We start from the raw sequence: 21,779 nt of genomic DNA on the forward strand, positions 1-21,779 counted from the left end.
TAGATTTAAACCTAACCATCCAATATTTAGAATTAGCAGACATCTACAGAACATTTCATCCCAACAAAACTGAATACACATACTTCTCATCAGCCCACGGAACTTACTCCAAAATTGACCACATTTTAGGTCACAAGTCTAACCTCAGTAAATTTAAAGGAATAGAAATTATTCCATGCATCTTCTCGGACCATCATGGAATAAAACTTGAATTGAGTAACAACAGGAATCTACATACCCATACAAAAACATGGAAGTTAAATAACCTTATGCTGAATGATAGCTGGGTCAGAGATGAGATTAAGAAAGAAATCGCCAATTTTTTGGAACAAAACGACAATGAAGACACAAACTATCAGAACTTCTGGGACACTGCAAAGGCAGTTCTAAGAGGGAAATTTATAGCACTGCAAGCCTTCCTCAAGAGAACGGAAAGAGAGGAAGTTAACAACTTAATGGGACATCTCACGCAACTGGAAAAGGAAGAACATTCCAACCCCAAACCCAGTAGAAGAAAAGAAATAACCAAAATTAGAGCAGAATTAAATGAAATTGAAAACAAAAGAATAATACAACAGATCAATAAATCAAAAAGCTGGTTTTTTGAAAAGGTCAATAAAATAGATAAACTTCTGGCCAACCTAATCAGAAAAAAAAAAGACTAAAATCTCTAATAACATCAATCAGAAACAACAACGACGAAATAACAACAGACTCATCAGAAATCCAAAAAATCCTTAATGAATATTACAAGAAACTTTATTCTCAGAAATATGAAAATCTGAAGGAAATTGACCGATACTTGGAAGCACGCCACCTTCCAAGACTTAACCAGAATCAAGTGGAAATGTTGAACAGACCCATATCAAGTTCAGAAATAGCATCAACTATACAAAACCTCCCTAAAAAGAAAAGCCCGGGACCAGATGGTTTCACGTCAGAATTCTACCAAACCTTTAAAGAGGAATTAGTACCTATATTACTCAACCTGTTCCAAAATGTACAAAAAGAAGGAAGACTACCCAACACATTCTATGAAGCAAACATCACCCTGATCCCCAAACCAGGAAAAGACCCAACAAGAAAAGAAAATTATAGACCAATATCACTAATGAATATAGATGCAAAAATATTCAACAAGATCCTAACAAACAGAATCCAGCAACACATCAAACAAATTATACATCATGACCAAGTTGGTTTTATCCCAGGGTCTCAAAGCTGGTTCAATATACGTAAATCTATAAATGTAATTCAGCACATAAACAAATTAAAAAACAAAGACCATATGATTCTCTCAATTGATGCAGAAGAAGCTTTTGATAAAATCCAGCATCCCTTCATGATCAGAACACTCAAGAAAATTGGTCTAGAAGGGACTTTTCTTAATCTGATACAGGCCATCTACAGCAAACCCACAGCCAATGTCATATTGAATGGAGTTAAATTGGAATCATTTCCACTCAGATCAGGAACCAGACAAGGCTGCCCATTGTCTCCATTGCTTTTCAACATTGTAATGGAAGTTTTAGCCACCGCAATTAGGGAAGAAAAGGCGATCAAGGGTATCCATATAGGGTCAGAAGAGATCAAACTTTCGCTCTTCGCAGATGATATGATTGTGTATCTGGAAAACACTAGGGACTCTACTACAAAACTCCTGGAAGTGATCAAGGAATACAGCAGCGTCTCAGGTTACAAAATCAACATCCATAAATCGGTAGCCTTTATATACACCAGCAACAGTCAAGTTGAAAAAGCAGTTAAGGACTCTATCCCATTCACAGTAGTGCCAAAGAAGATGAAATATTTGGGAATTTACCTAACAAAAGATGTGAAAGATCTCTATAAAGAGAACTATGAAACTCTAAGAACAGAAATAGCTGAAAATGTTAACAAATGGAAAAACATACCATGCTCATGGCTAGGAAGAATCAACATTATCAAAATGTCCATACTACCCAAAGCAATATATAATTTCAACGCACTCCCTATTAAAGTTCCACTGTCATATTTTAAAGATCTTGAAAAAACAATACTTCGTTTTATATGGAATCAGAAAAAAACCTCAAATAGCCAAGACATTACTCACAAATAAAAACAAAACAGGAGGAATCACACTACCAGACCTCAGACTTTACTACAAATCGATAGTGATCAAAACAGCATGGTATTGGCACAAAAACAGAGAAGTAGATATCTGGAACAGAATAGAGAACCAAGAGATGAATCCAGCTACTTACCGCCATTTGATTTTTGACAAGCCAATTAAAAACATTCAGTGGGGAAAAGATTCCCTATTTAACCAATGGTGCTGGGTGAACTGGCTGGCAACCTGCAGAAGACTGAAATTGGACCCACACCTTTCACCATTAACTAAGATAGACTCTCATTGGATTAAAGATTTACACTTAAGACATGAAACTATAAAAATATTAGAGGAGAATGCAGGGAAAACCCTTGAAGAAATTGGTCTGGGTGAGTATTTCATGAGGAGAACCCCCCGGGCAATTGAAGCAGCTTCAAAAATACACTACTGGGACTTGATTAAACTAAAAAGCTTCTGCACAGCTAAGAACACTGTAAGTAAAGTAAGCAAACAGCCCTCAGAATGGGAGAAGATATTTGCAGGGTATATCTCTGACAAAGGTTTAGTAACCAGAATCCACAAAGAACTCAAACGCATCAGCAAGAAAAAAACAAGGGATCCCATCGCAGGCTTGGCAAGGGATTTGAAGAGAAAGTTCTCTGAAGAAGACAGGCGCACGGCCTTCAGACATATGCAAAAATGCTCATCATCTTTAATCATCAGAGAAATGCAAATCAAAACTACTTTGAGATATCATCTAACTCCACTGAGACTACCCTATATCACAAAATCTCAAGACCAGAGATGTTGGCGTGGATGCGGAGAAAAGGGAACACTTCTGCACTGCTGGTGGGAATGTAAATTAATACATTCCTTTTGGAAAGATATATGGAGAACACTCAGAGATCTACAAATAGATCTGCCATTCAATCCTGTAATTCCTCTGCTGGGCATATACCCAGAAGACCAAAAATCACAACATAACAAAGATATTTGTACCAGAATGTTTATTGCAGCCCAATTCATAATCGCTAAGTCATGGAAAAAGCCCAAGTGCCCATCGATCTACGAATGGATTAATAAATTGTGGTATATGTACAGCATGGAATACTATGCAGCCTTAAAGAAAGATGGAGACTTTACCTCTTTCATGTTTACATGGATGGAGCTGGAACATATTCTTCTTAGTAAAGTATCTCAAGAATGGAAGAAAAAGTATCCAATGTACTCAGCCCTACTATGAAACTAATTTGGGGCTCTCACATGAAAGCTATAACCCAGTTACAACCTAACAATAGGGGGAAGTGGGAAAGGGAGGGGGGTGGTGGTTGGTAGAGGGAGGGGGATCGGTGGGATCACACCTGTGGTGCATCTTACAGCGGTATTTGCGAAACTTGGTAAATGTAGAATGTAAATGTTTTGGCACAGTAACTGAGATAATGCCGGAAAGGCTATATTAACCGTTGTGATAAAAATGTGTCAAATGGTCTGTGAAGCGAGTGTATGATGCCCCATGATCATATCAATGTATACAGTTATGATTTAATTAAAAAAAAAAACATTTGGATTTAACAGACATCTACAGAACATTTCATCCTCACAACACTGAATACACATTCTTCTCATAATCCCATGGAACATACTCCAAAATTTATCACATCTTAAGTCACAAGTCTAATATCAGCAAATTTAAAAGAATAGAAAGTATTCCTTGCATGATCTCAGACCATGGAATAAAAGTCAAACTCAGTAACAACAGTAATCTGCATACTCATACAAAAACATGGAAGCTAAATAACCTTATACTGAACGATAGCTGGGTCAGAGACGAGATTAAGAAGGAAATTACCAATTTTTGGAACAAAACGATAATGAAGACACAAATTAGGGATACTGCAAATACAGTCCCAAATACAGTGGAAAATTTATAGCACTGCAAGCCTTCCTCAAGAGAACAGAAAGAGAGGAAGTTAAAAACTTAATGGGACATCTCAAACAACTGGAAGAGGAAAAATATTCCAATCCCAAACCCAGCAGAAGAAAAGAAATAACCAAAATTAGACCAGAATTAAATGAAAATGAAAACAAAAGAATTATACAACAGACGAATAAATCAAAAAGTCAGTTTTTGGAAAAGGTCAATATAACAGATAAATCTTTGGCTAACCTAACCAGACAAAAAAAAAGAGTAAAATCTCTAATTTCATCAATCAGAATGGTAATGATGAAATAACAAGAGACTCGTTGGAAATTCAAAAAATCCTTCATAGTGCCCCATGACAGAGCAAACTGTGGCCCTGAACTGTTGCCTGGCCTCTGTGTCCATAGGCTGCTGGCACTGAAGTGGGTTGCACAGAGGAAAAAAAAAAAAGAAATTCAAAAAATCTTTAATGAATATTACAATTAACTTTATTCTCAGAAATATGAAAATCTGAAGGAAATTGACCAATACTTGGAAGTACGCCACCTTCCAAGACTTAGCCAGAATGAAGTGGAAATGATGAACAGGCCTGTATCAAGTTCTGAAATAGCATCAACTATACAAAATCTCCCTAAAAAGAAAAGCCCAGAAAGAAAAAAGAAAAGCCTGGGACCAGATGGCTTCACATCAGAATTCTACCTAACCTTTAAAGAGGAACTACGACCTATACTACTCACCCTTCTTCAAAATATAGAAAAAGAAGGAATACTACCCCACAACACATTCTATGAAGCAAACATCACCCTGATACCCCAACCAGAAAAAGACCCAACAAGAAAAGAAAATTATAGACCAATATCACTAATGAATATTGATGCAAAACTATTCGACAAGATCCTAACAAACAGAGTCCAACAACACATCAAACAAATTATACACCATGACCAAGTGGGTTTTATCCCACGGTTTCAAGGCTGGTTCAATATATGTAAATCTATAAATATAATTCATCACATAAATTTAAAAACAAAGACCATACGATTCTCTCAATTGATGCAGAAAAAGCTTTTCATAATATCCAGCATCCATTTTTGATAAGAACATTTAAGAAAATTAGTATAGAAAGGACATTTCTTAAAATGATAGATGCCATCTACAGCAAACCCACAGCCAATATTGTATTGAATGGAGTTAAATTGAAATCATTTCCACTCAGATCAGGAACCAGAAAAGGCTTCCCATTGTCTCCACTGCTTTTTAACATTGCAACGGAAGTCTTAGCCATCGCAATTAGGCAAGAAAAGGCAATCAAGGGTATCCATGTAGGGGCAGAAGAGATCAAACTTTCGCTCTTCGCAGATGCTATGATTGTGTATCTGGAAAACACCAGGGATTCTACCACAAAACTCTTGGAAGTGATCAAGGAATACAGCAGAGTATCAGGTTACAAAATCAACATTCACAAATCTGTAGCCTTTATATATACCAAGAATAGTAAATCTGAAAAAAACAGTCAAGGCCTCTATTCCATTCACAGTAGTGCCAAAAAGATGAAATGTTTGGGAGTTTACCTAACAAAGGACATGAAAGATCTGTATAAAGAGAACTATGAAACTCTAAGAAAAGAAATAGCTAAAGATGTTAACAAATGCAAAAACATACCATGCTCATGGCTGGGAAGAATCGACATTGTTAAAATGTCCATACTACCCAAAACAACATACAATTTTAATGCAATCCCTATTAAAGCTCCACTGTCATATTTTAAAGATCCTGATAAAATAATACTTTGTTTTAAATCAGGAAAAACCTCAAATAGCCAAGACATTACTCAGAAGTAAAAACAAAGCAGGAGGAATTACGCTACCAGACCTCAGACTATACTACAAATTGATAGTGATCAAAATAGCATGGTACAGGCACAATGAAGGTAGATGTATGGAACGGAATAGAGAACCAAGAGATGAACCCAGCTACTTACTGTTATTTGATCTTTGACAAGCCAATTAAAAACATTCAGTGGGGAAACCATTACCTATTTAACAAATGGTGCTGGGTGAACTGGCTGGTGACCTGGAGAAGACTGAAAATGAACCCACACCTCTCATCATTAACTAAGATAGACTCTCACTGGATTAAAGATTTAAACTTAAGACATGAAACTATAAAAATACTTGAAGAAAGTGCAGGGAAAGCTCTCGAAGAATTCGGCCTGGGTGAATATTTTAAGAGGAGGGTCCCCTGGGGAATTGAAGCAACATCAAAAATACTGGGATCAGATCAAACTAAAAAGCTTCTGCACAGCCAAGAACACAGTAAGTAAAGCAAGCAGACAGCCCTTGGAATGGGAGAAGATATTTGCAGGTCATGTCTCTGATAAAGGTTTAATAACCAGAATCCACAGAGAACTCAAACATATTAGCAAGAAAAGAACAAGTGATCCCATCTCAGGGTGGGCGAGGGACTTGAAGAGAAACTTCTCTAAAAAAGACAGGCACATGGCCTTGCAGACACATGAAAAAATGCTCATCATACTTAATCATCAGAGAAATGCAAATGAAAACTACTTTGAGGTCTCATCTAACTCCAGTAAGATTAGTCCACATCACGAAATCCCAAAACCAGAGATGTTGGTGTGGATGTGGAGAAAAGGGAACATTTCTACACTGCTGGTGGGAATGCAAATACGTTCCTTTTGGAAAGATGTTTGGAGAACACTTAGAGATCTAAAAATAGACCTGCCATTCGATTCTACAATTCCTCTACTAGGAAGGTATATATCCAGAAGACCAAAAATCACATTATAACAAAGATATATGTATCAGAATGCTTATTGCAGCCCAATTCATAATTGCTAAGTCATAGAAGAAACCCAAGTGCCCATGGACCCAATTCATAATTGCTGAGTCATGGAAGAAGCCCAAGTGCCCATCGAACCAAGAATGGATTAATAAATTGTGGTATATGTATACCATGGAATATTATGCAGCCTTAAAGAAAGATGGAGACTTTACCTTTTTTGTGTTTACATGGATTGAGCTGGAACATATTCTTCTTAGCAAAGTATCTCAAGAATGGAAGAAAAAGTATCCAATGCATTCACTGTTTCTATGTAAGAATTATAGCCCAAAAATAAGGGGAAAAGGGAGGGGCTGGGAGAGGCTGGGTGGAGGGAGAGTAATTGGTGGGACCACGCATACGGTGCATTTTTCAAGGGTATGTGTGAAATTTACTAGGTGTAGAATATAAATGTCTTAACATAATAACTAAGAAAATGCCGTGAAAGCTATGTTAAACAGTTTGATGAAAACAGTTCAAATTGTATATAAAACCAGCACATTGTACCCCATGATTGCATTAATGTGCACAGCTATGATTTAATAAAAAAAAAAAAGAAAGAAAGAAAGAAATATCCAACCATCAATGAAACTATTACTTCACATTCATAATATTTTTGACATGCTGATGGGTGTTAGCAAGTACTTGATGAATTGTGAACCAGTGAACACAAGGAAAGTGCCCTAAACATGAACAGTCATACCTTGATTTGTGCAAAGGGTCTTTCATAACCTCCGACATAGAGAAGGCCAACATTCTGAGGAAGTAATCTACGAAGAAAATAAAAACATTATTTATAAAATAGTCTTCCATAAATGTAAGGCTGTATAATTAACAAAATTTATATAATACATATAATATAGACATTAATACATATAACATCTATTATATCATAAAAGATAACACTGTAAAAAAAATATGTAATTGGGCAGCACCTGTGGCTCAAAGGCAGGGCGCCAGCCCCATATGCCAGAGGTGGTGGGTTCAAACCCAGCCCTGGCCAAAAACTGCAAAAAAAAAAAAAAAAAAGACAGAAAGAAAAAGAAAAAATTATGTAATTATTTTTGTCTTTCACGCTATGAAGTAGTAACCAGCAAAAACATTACTTTATATTTTAGAAAATCACAGGCAAAATGTTGTGACTGAATGTAGACAAATGGACACCATGCTTACAAGAACAGTTACCGATTCTTATCACATTAAAGGGAAACGCTGAGAATAGGATAGTCTTCAGGCAAGCCTAGAGATGTTTTGTGACCTAGGAGGGGCAATCCCCCAAGAAACTCAGTGTTCCAGAATAAGATAAGATCAGTCACTCGTTAGTAAGCATGTGTTAAACACTGATGCTTGATACTTCTTTTTTTTTTTTTTTTTTGCCATCTTTGGCCGAGGCTTGGTTTGAACCTGCCACCTCCAGCATATGGGGCTAGTGCCCTACCCTTTTGAGCCACAGGCACCGCCCAATGCTTGATACTTCTTCATGGGGGTTGTGGGGAAAGAACACGTGAGAAATAGCACGTGGCAATCCTTAGGCATGCAGCCCTCCTCTGTAATTACCTTAACTCTCCACACCTGTTGTGTATAACCTTAAAAAATAGCTGTTGTGGAGGGGGTTCAGGGCTACCCTGCACTTAAGGTTAGCCTGCCTCCTGCAAGCTTGTACTTCTAATCTTTGTCATGCCTAGTTCTTTCTTGCAGCGACCAAGACAAGGGCGGTAGGGGTTGTGACATCTGGAGCAGTCAGCAGGATACAGTAGGACACCAGGGACTCAGACAGAAGGGGAAAAAGGACACTCGGAAGCAAGTGAAGCCTTCGGTAGACAGCGGAAAGAAGTCCCAGAGGGAAACTCCACATAGAGTAAGTGGGACCTTTTGGCCAATCTAGAATCAAAGGAACTTCGCTCTGAATAAGCCAGGCCTTTGGTAAATAATACGCAGAAAGATTTAACAAAAACAATGGGTAACTTCCTGTTTGGGGAGTCGCAAGAATTAGAAACTAAGGAAGGAGGTAATGTTCAAGCAGAATTTGAAATTGAGGAGGATAGTGAGGTTCAGTGGGAACCTGAACCTGAGGAGAGTTGGGAACCAGGAGTGTATGAAAGATTTTCCAGCCCTTCCTCAGGGGAGGAAGTATGTGATACAGACATGAATAAGCAAGAAAATACCTCACTGAGGGTTATGGCAGCTCAGATTAAACAGTAGATGGTTGAATAGTCTCACAGTTAAAAATGCTAACATAGCTCTCAACACAAGGGTTGCATATCTGGCGCTGCAAGCACCCTGGGTTAGGTCCATCTGACCGACCATTGGCTGTCCTCCGCTCTCCCACCCGCAGGCAGCAGGAAGCGCGGGTACGGGGAGGTGGCGGTGGAGTGCGAACTGGGACAGTGTGGATGGGGCCATGTGGCACCTTCCCCTCCCCACCCGCCTTCCCTGAGCCCTGCTGGGACTGGGGGCTCCAGGGAGCGGAGGTGTCTACCAAGTAGCTGGGTCGCCTGGTTCCTTCAGGTTGCAACAAATGAAAATGTAAATGTATTTAGTAAATCTAACAAAATTACACAGTCCTAGAACAACACAGGTTTGAACTGCCCATGACGATTTTTTTCAATAAAACTGCTCCAAGTGCACCTGCCTCTGCTTCTGTCTCAGCCGACTCAATAGAAGATGGCAAGAATGGAGACCTTTATGATGAACCTCTTTCATTTAATGGTCAATATGTTTTCTATTTCTTATGATTTTCTTAAGTAACAATTTCTTTTCTCCAGCTTACTTTATTGTAAGAATATAGTGTATAATACATGCAACATACAAAATCAGTGTTAATTAGTTGTATATGTTATCAGTAAGGCTTCTGAGCAACAGTAAGCTATTAAGTTATGGGGGAGTTTAAAGTTCTTGTGGATTTTTGAATGTGCAGGGCCTTGGTGTACCTAAGCCCCACTGTTTTCAAGGGTCAACTGAACTATTAATATACAGTAGACCTTTGAAAATTGACCATCAAGAGGACTGGAACACTGGTCAACATAGCGAACTAGGCCTACTGTACTGATATGTACATGTGATGCACATCCAGTTTACAAAAATTAGGTCAACTTAAGGAGGTGGTCAGTTTAGGGAGGCGGTCAGCTATGGAGGTTCTACTGTCTGTTGGAAAAGAATTAAAAGAAGTTATGTATATATCTAAAATGTCCAAGGCTTCAATTCAAAAAACATTCATTGCATGCATACAGGAGATAATATAATAATATAAACCTGAATAATTCAGTATCAAAATCTAACAGGAAAACCTAACATATAAATAACCCTAACAGGTGCAGAGGCTCACACTTGTAATCCCAGCACTCTAGGAGGTCAAGGCGGTAGATTGCCTAAGTTCATGAGTTCAAGACCAGCCTGAGCAAGAGCGAGACCCCCGTCTCTAAAAATAGCCAGGCATTGTGGAAGCATCTGCAGTCCTAACCACTTGAGCCCAAGAGTTTGAGGTTGCTGTGAGCTATGAAGTCACAGCACTTTACCGAGGGTAACAAAAAAAGATATCTTCTGATAAGAGGTATATATTGAGGGTGGTGCCTGTGGCTCAAAGGAGTAGGGCTCCGGCCCCATATGCCAGAGGTGGCAGGTTCAAACCCAGCCCCGGCCAAAAACTGCAAAAAAAAAAAAAAATGAAAAAAATAAAAAGAGGTATATATTGGAAAATAGTTGAATAAGAAGAGCTTGCTACGGAGAAATCTGTAGGTAGGCTTAGGCTTAGAGCGTGGGTAACAAACACAAAGGGAGAAATTTAAACAAAACCCGAGAATACCAAGGATTTGAGACAAAGAGTAAATAAATGGAGTAAAGGATAATTTAGCTAGAGATGAGATCCCAAGGAAAGTCTGGAACCGTAAGAATTTTAAATGCCATACGCTTTATTTCCATCTGTGCATCATGCCTTCCTTCCTATTCCCAAATTCTAAAAGGACTGGGAATGAAGAAATGCCACCTTTGGAACTATGCTATTGGAACATACAGAGATGAACTGCTAGTGGTGCAGGATATGGGTAGGACATAATTAAATATTCCCTGTTAATCAAGCAAATGTAGACATATCTCCTTTTTATTTTATCATAACTTTTTGCATAATGTACATTGTTAATAAATGGACACAACTCCAGTCTAAATATGACTGTACATAAAGAAAAAGAATTGTTAGTACTCCTTGCACAAAGCCACTAGACTACAACAACTCTCAGAATCTGGACAGTGATAGCTGATGATCTTTGAAGACAGGCAACAGAATCTAATGATCTCTAGGATGGTATAAATGCTGCTGTAGGAATCTGAGAATGGAACACTGAGCATTATCTAAAGTAAATAATGCTGGGTGTGGTGGCCTGAAATCCTAGCACTCTGGGAGGCCGAGACAGGTGGACTGTCTGAGCTCACTGGTACAAGACAAGCCTGAGCAAATGGGAGACCCCATCTCTTAAAAAAAAACAAGCAAACAAACAACTAGCTGGGCATTGTGGTGGGTGCCTGTAGCCCCACTCGGGAGGCTGAGACAAGAGAATCGCTTGATCACAAGTAAGAGTTTGAGGTTGCTATGAGCTATTATGCCACAATACTCTACCAGGAATAACAAAGTGAAACTCCATCTCTATAAATAAATAAATTTGCAAGTTCAAAATAATCAAATAAAAAATTCTCAGTGTGTAATACTGGTCTAATCATAGAAAATTAGAATGCTAGATTGTCATAACCATCTCTTTTAAATTCAGTTAGTGCCAGATGCAGTGATGTGATGTATGCCTATAATCCCAACTACCCAAGAGGCTAAGGCAGGAAGATTTCTTGAGTCCAGGAGTTCAAGACCAGCCTGGGTAACATAGGAAGACCTCATTTAAAAAAAAAGAAGAAGAAAGAAGAAGAAATTCAGTTAATGACTTTAAAGAACGTATTTCGACAATTCCAGTACATGAATTTATTCATGATTTAACATTTCTAAAACTGGAATACCTCGGAGACTCAATGGTGTCTTATAATTATTGTCACCAGGTGACAGCTGTGAGGTAGTTAAGTGATTACCCTCTACTGACATGGTCTAATTCTAGTAAGACCATAAAAGAATACTCTCAAAGCAACTTAAATTCTATAAAGTAAGTTAATCTCCTGAGAACATCCTCTGTTCCCTATATTCTACTTTAAGGACCGATGAATATTACAGGTCACTAAAATAATATTAATAGCTGATGAACAACCTGAATAAAACCAACTTAGCAAAAAGCTTATGTTTGGAATATACATGGTGATTTGTAGTACAAATCATCACATAAATTCGAAATGTAAGTAGGCATTTGTTTCCTAGATTCAAGTAGAAGGTAGAGGAAATATCCCCAAATCTCAACAATGAAATGGAGAATTTCATAGCATCATTTGACAAATAAGAAATTAATCTAACACAAGCTTTAACTTTCTCCTAAATCAGTGGATCTCAACCTGTGGGTAGCGAGCCCTTTCAGAACTGAATGACCCTTTCACAGGGGTCGCCTAAGACCATCGGAAAACATGTATTTCCGGTGGTCTTAGGAACCGAGACACGGCTCCTCTACCCCTCTCCAGGCGGGTCCCCCCACATGCAGATATGCCCACGAGTATCCAGAGTGATGACATCATTGCACCAACCCCGTCACATACACCCCGTACAAATACAGGTGTATGTGACAGGGTTGGTGCCATAATGTACTTATGCAGACCAGTCAGTCACACATGTGTAGAGAGCAGCTACTGTGTAGAGAGCACCTGCTGTGTTAAAAGCAGCTACTGTGTTGAAAGCAGCAGTATTGGTGGTGAAACGACACTTCGAGAATTATAATTACTAGGTAAATGTACAATCATGTACTGTAAAATCATCAACTACTGCAAAAAAAAAAAACTCTACCACGGGAACTTAATCTGGATGCTGATCAGTGTTTTTATATTCAGCTGTGGTTGATGTGAATACTGCCCCCTTGTGATAGTAACAGTTATGTAAAAAAAACCCACAGAGAATGGTAAATCATAGGAAACTTTAATGAACTGTATTGACTGAACCATGCCATGTATCATCTTTAGTATCATTAAAGCTAGTGTTATATATTATTTTCATTAGCAAACCATCCCATGACAATGGATCATGTAGAGAAAAGAAAACATAGTGAGGATTTTTTGTAGTATGGTTTTACCTCAATAATTACAGCAGGAATTAAGAAATTGCAATGTGTTATTTGTTGTGAAGTTCTATCAGTTGAATCTATGAAGCTGAATAAACTAAAATGCCATTTGGATAGCAAGCATCTGGGCTTTGCCAGCAACGATATCAACTATTTTAGAAGCAAAGCTGATGGACTCAAGAAAGCACTGGTGGCAATTACCAACAAACAAAATATTGCAGCCACTGAAGCTTCATATTTGGTGGCACTCAGAATCTCCAAAGCTATGAAACCTCACACCCTTGCTGAGGATTTACTGTTGCCAGTGGTCAAAGACATTGTTTGAGCTATGATGGGAAATAAATTTGTTACAAAATTGAGTGCAATTTCCTTATCTAGCGGCACTGTCCGCAGAAGAATAGATAACGCATCTGCTGATATTCTTGATCAGGTAATTCAGGAAATTAAATCTGATCCACTTCTAATATTTAGTATCCAGATTGATGAATCTACAGACATTGCAAACTGTTCAAAATTACTGATTTACATGAGGCATATTAATGATGGTGACTTTAAAGATGAGTTTCTTTTTTGCAAACCTCTTGAAACGACAAATACTGCACGTGATGTATTTGACACAGTTGGTTCATTTCTGAAAGAGTGTACGATCTCTTGGGAAAAGGTTTGTGGTATTTGCACAGATGGTGCTCCAACTATGCTAGGATGTTGATCTGGATTTCAACGTTTGGTACCGAATGAGTGACCGAAAGTCATTGGAACTCACTGAATGATTCATCGGCAAATATTAGCAATGAAGATGCTGCCCAAGAGTTACGAGAAGCAATGAAAAGCATCATAAGTTCTGTCAATTTTGTAAAGGCGAGCACTTAAAACAGTCGACTGTTTTCGCAACTGTGCAATGAGCTGGATGCGCCAAACAATGCTCTGCTATTTCACACTGAAGTGAGATGGTTGTCGAGAGGAAAAGTTTTAAAACATGTTTCTGAGCTTCGTGATGAACTGAAAACTTTTTATAATCAGAAAGCAAGACTGCAGTTCGAAGCACTTTTCAGCGATAAAAGTGAACTGCACAAAATAGCTTACCTGGCTCAGTGCCTGTAGCACAGTGGTTACGGCGCCAGCCACATACACTGAGGGTGGCTTGTTCGAACCTGCTCTGGACCAGCTAAACAACTGCAACAAAAAAAATAGTCGGGCACTGTGGTGACCTGTAGTCCCAGCTACGTGGGAGGCTAAGGCAAGAGAATCGCTTAAGCCCAAGAGTTTGAGGTTGCTGTGAACTGTGACGCCAGGGCACCCTACTGAGGGCAACATAGTAAAACTCAGTCTCAACAACAACAACAACAACAAAAAAGCTTACTTGGTTGACATCTTTGCCATCTTGAATGAGTTAAATTTATCTTCCAACCCAAAACCCAGTAGAAGAAAAGAAATAACTAAAATTAGAGCAGAATTAAATGAAATTGAAAACAAAAGAATTATACAATAGATCAATATATCAAAAGGTTGGTTTTTTGAAAAGGTCAATAAAATAGATAAACCTTTGGCTAACCTAACCGGGAAAAAAAAGAGTAAAATCTCTAATCTCATCAATCAGAAACGACAAAGACGAAATAACAACAGACTCCTCAGAAATTCAAAAAATCCTTAATGAATATTTCAAGAAACTTTATTCTCAGAAATATGAAAATCTGAAGGAAATTGACCGATACTTGGAAGCACGTCACCTTCCAAGACTTAGCCAGAATCAAGTGGAAATGTGGAACAGGCCCATATCAAGTTCGGAAATAGCATCAACCATACAAAATCTCCCTAAAAAGAAAAGCCAGGGACCAATGGCTTCACGTCAGAATACTACCAAACCTTTAAAGAGGAATTAGTACCTATATTACTCAACCTGTTCCAAAACGTAGAAAAAGAAGGAAGACTACCCAACACGTTCTGTGAAGCAAACATCACCCTGATCCCAAAACCAGAAAAAGACCCAACAAGAAAATTATAGACCAATATCACTAATAAATATAGATGCAAAAATATTCAACAAGATCCTAACAAACAGAATCCAGCAACACATCAAACAAATTATACATCATGACCAAGTGGGTTTTATCCCAGGGTCTCAAGGCTTGTTCAATATATGTAAATCTATAAGTATAATTCAGCACATAAAAAAATTAAAAAACAAAGACCATATGATTCTCTCAATTGATGCAGTAAAAGCTTTTGATAATGTCCAGCATCCCTTCATGATCAGAACACTTAAGAAAATTGGTATAGAAGAGACATTTCTTAAACTGATAGAGGCCATCTCCAGTAAACCCACAGCCAATATCCTATTGAATGGAGTTAAATTGAAATCATTTCTACTCAGATCAGGAACCAGACAAGGCTTCCCATTGTCTCCACTGCTCTTTATCATGGTAATACAAGTTTTAGCCACCGCAATTAGGGAAGAAAAGGCGACCAAGGGTATCCATAGGGTTTGGCAGAAAAGACCAAACTTTCCCTCTTCGCAGATAATATGATTGTGTATCTGGAAAACACCAGGGATTCTATTACAAAACTCTTAGAAATGATCAAGGAATATAGCAGGGTCTCAGGTTACAAAATCAACATTCATAAATTGGTAGACTTTATATATATCAACAATAGTCAAACTGAAAAAAAAGTTAAGGACTCTATTCCATTCACAGTAGTGCCAAAGAAGATAAAATATTTGGGAGTTTATCTAACAAAGGACGTGAAAGATCTCTACAAAGAGAACTATGAAACTCTAAGAAAAGAAATAGCTGAAAATGTTAACAAATGCAAAAACATACCATGCACATGGCTGGGAAGAAGCAACATTGTTAAAATGTCCGTACTACCCAAAGCAATATACAATTTTTTTTTTGTGTGTGTGGTTTTTTTTGGCCGGGGCTGGGTTTGAACCCACCACCTCTGGCATATGGGACCGGCGCCCTACTCCTTGAGCCACAGGGGCCGCCCGCAATATACAATTTTAATGCAATCCCTACTAAAGCTCCACTGTCATACTTTAAAGAACTTGTAAAAATACTACTTCGTTTTATATGGAATCAGAAAAAACCTCGAATAGCCAAGACATTACTCAGAAATAAAAACAAAGCAGGAGGAATCACGCTACCAGACCTCAGACTATACTATAAATCAATAGTGATCAAAACAGCATAGTACTGGCACAAAAACAGAGAAGTAGATGTCTGGAACAGAACAGAGAACCAAGAGATGAATCCAGCTACTTACCGTTATTTGATCTTTGACAAGCCAATTAAAAACATTCAGTGGGGAAAAGATTCCCTATTTAACAAATGGTGCGGGGTGAACTGGCTGGCAACCTGTAGAAGACTGAAACTGGACCCACACCTTTCACCATTAACTAAGATAGACTCTCACTGGATTAAAGATTTAAACTTAAGACATGAAACTATAAAAATACTAGAAGAGAGTGCAGGGAAAACCCTTGAAGAAATCGGTCTGGGCAAGTATTTTATGAGGAGGACCCCCGGGGCAATTGAAGTAGCTTCAAAAATACACTACTGGGACCTGATCAAACTAAAAAGCTTCTGCACAGCCAAGAACACAGTAAGTAAAGCAAGCAGACAGCCCTCACAATGGGAGAAGATATTTTCAGGTTATGTCTCTGACAAAGGTTTAATAACCAGAATCCACAGAGAACTCAAACATATTAGCAAGAAAAGAACAAGTGATCCCATCGCAGGCTGGGCAAGGGATTTGAAGAGAAACTTCTCTGAAGAAGACAGGCGCATGGCTTACAGACATATGAAAAAATGCTCATCATCTTTAATCATAAGAGAAATGCAAATCAAACTACTTTGAGATATCATCTTACTCCAGTAAGATTAGTCCATATCACAAAATCCCAAGACCAGAGATGTTGTCGTGGATGTGGAGAAAAGGGAACACTTCTACACTGCTGGTGGGAATGCAAATTAATACATTCCTTTTGGAAAGATGTTTGGAGAACACTTAGAGGTCTAAAAATAGATCTGCCATTCAATACTATAATTCCTCTACTAGATATATACCCAGAAGACCAAAAATCACATTATAACAAAGATATTTGTACCAGAATGTTTATTGCAGCCCTATTCATAATTGCTAAGTCATGGAAAAAGCCCAAGTGCCCATCGATCCACGAATGGATTAATAAATTGTGGTAAATGTACACCATGGAATATTATGCAGCCTTGAAGAAAGATGGAGACTTTACCTCTTTCATGTTTACATGGATGGAGATAGAACTATTCTTCTTAGTAAAGTATCTCAAGAATGGAAGAAAAAGCATCCAATGTACTCAGCCCTACTATGAAACTAATTTATGGCTTTCACATGAAAGCTATAATCCAGTTATAACCTAAGAATAGGGGGAAGGGGGAAAGAGAGGGGAGAGGGGAGGGAGGAGGGCAGAGGGAGGAGGATTGGTGGGATTACACCTGCGGTGCATCTTACAAGGGTATATGTGAAACTTAGTAAATGTAGAATGCAAATATCTTAACACAATAACTAAGAAAATGCCAGGAAGGCTATGTTAACCAGTGTGATGAAAATGTGTCAAACGGTCTATAACCAGTATATGGTGCCCCATGATCGTATTAATGCACACAGCTATGATTTAATAATAATAAAAAAGATTATTGCTATAAGGATCAAAAGCAACATCCCTCAATTTGTCTGAAAAGATCAGATCATTCCAAGTGAAACTTCATCTTTGGCAAAAAAAAAAAAAAAAAGGATGAAAATAAAATTTACATGTTGCCTGCCTTATCTGCTTTCTTTGAGGAATATGACATTGAACCAAACAAAAGGATTACAATGATAATTTCTGTGAAAGAACACTTGCACATGCTTGCAGATGAAATTTCATCATACTTTCCAAATCTATCTGACACCCCATTTGTACTTGCCAGAGTCCATTCACAGTCAAAGTTGAAAATGTTCCTGAGAGACAGCACAAAAGGAGTTCATTGAACTTACTAACAGCAATGCAGCGAGAACTGATTTCTCTACAATGCCAGTTACAAAATTCTGGATCAAGTGTTTGCAGTCATATTCTGTTCTGAGACTGTGTTGTGCCTTCTTCTTCCATTTCCAACAACATATCTTTGTGAAACAGGGTTTTCCAGCTTGTTGGTTATCAAATCTAAATACTGAAGTAGTCTCGTTGTGGAAGATGATCTTCGTTGTGTTCTTACAAAGATTGCCCCAAGAATTTCTGATCTGGTGAGAAAGATGCAATCTCAACCTTCGCACTGAGGTTGGCTTTTTATGCATACTGTCGCAAAATGTAGCAATGTAGTTTATTGTTGTTATATTAAGACTGTTATCCATGCTACACCATGCTTCAAGACAAAATTCCATTTATTTGTAATTAGAAATAAATATTTCACAATATATAATTACATATTGTTTTTGTGATTAATCACTATGCTTTAATTATGTTCAATTTGTAACAATGAAAGTACATCCTGCATATCAGATATTTACATTACGATTCATAACAGTAGCAAAATTATAGCTACGAAGTAGCAACGAAAATAATTTTATGGTTGGGGGTCAACACAACATGAGGAACTGTATTAAAGGGTCGCGGCATTAGGAAGGTTGAGAACCACTGTCCTAAATCATTGTTGGTCTCACAAATTGAATGTTAGGTATATTACATACAGCGGCAGAAATATATTTCCTATAGAACAATGTTCACAGAAAGCTTGTAAACCCCCTTTAGAAGTAGGGCTGTTAATACAAATAGACACTAGAGAAAGAAGAGAATAAAAGCTGGCTGACATTTAGAAATCAATATGCCTCTCACTACTGTGCCCATGCATTTGGGAAACTTGTTAATATACCACTTAGCGTGTCCTTCCTTCTAACTTGCTTATCTAATTTACCTTTCCTAAACAAATTCCTTCAATGTATCAGATAGCTTTTATTCATGTACCTCTTTCTTACTCATTTTTTTCTTACTATATATCTTATAAAGGCTTCACTTAGGTGGGTTTTCATATGTATCATAATTTAAAGGCCTGTGATGCATTATATAATAATACTTTGAAAGCACTGAATCTTAGCCACTAGACTATCAGAAGCCATGATAATTAATACTCTGAGAACACAAATTCCCACTTTTTTTCGAGCGGCGCCTGTGGCTCAGTGAGTAGGGCACCAGCCCCATATGCCAAGGGTGGCGGGTTCAAACCCAGCCCCGGCCAAACTGCAACCAAAAAATAGCCGGGCGTTGTGGCGGGCGCCTGTAGTCCCAGCTGCTTGGGAGGCTGAGGCAAGAGAATTGCGTAAGCCCAAGAGTTAAGAGGTTGCTGTGAGCCGTGTGACGCCACGGCACTCTACCCGAGGGCGGTACAGTGAGACTCTGTCTCTACAAAAAAAAGGAACATTTCTTTAAACATTTTTACCTTTCAAAAAATTATTCTGCCAAATTGTAGACATAATTATTGTCAAGTGATAAGTACCATTTTGCCTTGTCAGGGTGCTTATACGCCTACCATACAGCAATCATGCATTTTAATCCACAGAGCAAGGCAGTAATTCAGCACTGACAGATGCATCTGTATGTTCATTTTAAAACAGAAACACCTCATTTAGTACCAGGTAATTATTGTGCCCTTAAGTTAGGTAAATGAACATTACCATAACCTTTATACAAATGCTGACAACCTCTAAAATATTTGCACATAACTAAATGCTTCCATAGTATATGTACCAAAAAGGATGTTTTGGCAAAGTAGCAAAAAGGAGAAACTATGGAGGGTGGGACCCTATTATACCCATTGAAAAAGTGAAAATAAGCAAGATTAATGTTCACTTTGCTTTTAATTTCCTGAACTCAAATATTAACAAACATCTATCCTAAAAAGAAAACCCTAAGTGTTTCTAGTAAAATTTCTCATATAAAAGGAAAAGTAAAATCTGTCAGGTAACAGAATAAATATTATTTAAAAGAACCTCATTCACCATACACTAATGATACATCAGACACAGAAAAACTGCTTTAAAAGTAAATTGAGCTTATAATTATTTCAAATTAAAAGTTTAAAAAAGGCAAGTACCCACTAGCAGATATATTTTCAAATTGCAACAAAATACCTTGAAACAACTTGAATATCATGAACAATTAATTACATAAAACCTCACTTCTTGACCAGACAGTGAGTTATCTAACTACCAGTCTATCCAATATACCTACTACTAGAAAAAGAAACAAAAATCAAATGCACTTATGATGGAGTCAGTAGTGCCATTTTGAATTTAAGGAAATGGGTATCATTGAGAATATCTACATTATTCTTTGAATCTTCTAATAGGACATAAATTTAAAAAGCTTAATTCCATAAAGTATATTTCAAACAAGTAAAATAATGCAGATCATGGTCTCAAAACACAACAATTCAGCTACTAATCAATAACATAAAAATAACCAGGAAATTCCTATGTCTGAAAAGATAGAAGTATGCTTACTTATAATATTTAATGCAATCTCAAAACACCTGCCAAAATTTGTTTGAGAAATTTCATAAACTCATTCATATGTATGGAACAGCAAAAAGATAAGAACATAAGGATGGTCAGTCTTTATAGTTAAATGATAAGAACATTTTTGACTTATAGTTTTTCAGTAAAGACTAAAATCAATCTCTCTCTCTCTGCTTGCTTTCTTTCTCTGTCTAGCAGACCTACTAGTGGCCACCCACACCTAAGTTTCCTTTTCACAAACCACAGGAAAGAGTAGACAAAAAGGAAATGTAAATTCTTCCTCTTTACATTTCATCAGCTCTCCTATAGCCTCAAGAAACTATAGGAGTATGACCATCAGGCCTCAAAATCAGAAACACCTGTATAAAGTCCTCTTCAACATGGCCAGAGGAAAAACACAGCATTCACATTTATAATATCTTGAGAATTTGGCTACAATTACCTTTTTTCTCTTTGTCTCCCTAAAATTCAGGTACCTACTGGACTTCAGGGTGGGCATTCTTCCTTTCTTTCTTTGGCATCTCATGCTACCTCCTGCTCTCTTTTCTCTCTTTCCTATTTTTTTCTCCCCTCTCTCCTTCTAAAAGATAAAATAAACTTATACTTTCATATCCTAATCTTGGTCTAGAGAAAATCTTTTCTTATACTGTGTGGAGCACCTGCTGAGCTTTCCACCCTAACAAGAAGATAAAAGATTCTCGTAAGAAAGAACAAAGTAGGAAGACTTGCTCCACTAGATGTCCCTTGCTTCCTCAATAGCACACCATGGTGTTGGTGTAAGGATAGACAAGTAGGTCAGAGGAACCCAGTGGAGAACCTAGAAACAGACCCACACCTACAAGGTTGGTAACGAGGGTGGCACCACAAAGCTTCAATGAAAGGATAATCTTCCTAACTAACAGTGCTGCAAAAACTGGCTCTCTGCATAGATAAAAAATACACCATAAAGGTAAATACTGATGTATTTGACTATATTAAAATTAATAATTTCTGTTTATAAAGACATAGACTAACACCCAAACTTCACATAACATAACAAATGGATTGGGAGTCTAAAAAAAGAACCATATAATAATTAGAAGAAAACCTGGGTGAATTGTTCTTTAACCTTGGTGTACTAACGCAATAAGATAAAATATTGGTTAAATCAAGTTATATAACAACTAAAAAAAAAAAAAATTGTCATGGCAAGAAAATGCCATGAATGGAGTCC

The 21,779-nt window shown here is 37.6% G+C and overlaps 1 protein-coding gene and 1 pseudogene across 5 annotated transcripts in view; one reads left to right on the forward strand and one right to left on the reverse strand.

Moving 5' to 3' along the window:
* Window positions 1-21,779, reverse strand: part of RNGTT (RNA guanylyltransferase and 5'-phosphatase) — a 425,603-nt gene that overhangs the window by 89,720 nt on the left and 314,104 nt on the right. For all 5 annotated transcript variants that reach the window (XM_053591687.1, XM_053591688.1, XM_053591692.1 and 2 more), the window contains one exon: window positions 7,552-7,618. In XM_053591687.1, the coding sequence (XP_053447662.1) occupies window positions 7,552-7,618 (67 nt within the window). The remainder of the gene's footprint in view (window positions 1-7,551; window positions 7,619-21,779) is intronic.
* Window positions 4,354-4,447, forward strand: LOC128587030 (uncharacterized; annotated as a pseudogene).

This window comes from Nycticebus coucang, chromosome 5 (genome assembly GCF_027406575.1).
Source record: "Nycticebus coucang isolate mNycCou1 chromosome 5, mNycCou1.pri, whole genome shotgun sequence".
Classification (NCBI taxonomy): domain Eukaryota; kingdom Metazoa; phylum Chordata; class Mammalia; order Primates; family Lorisidae; genus Nycticebus; species Nycticebus coucang.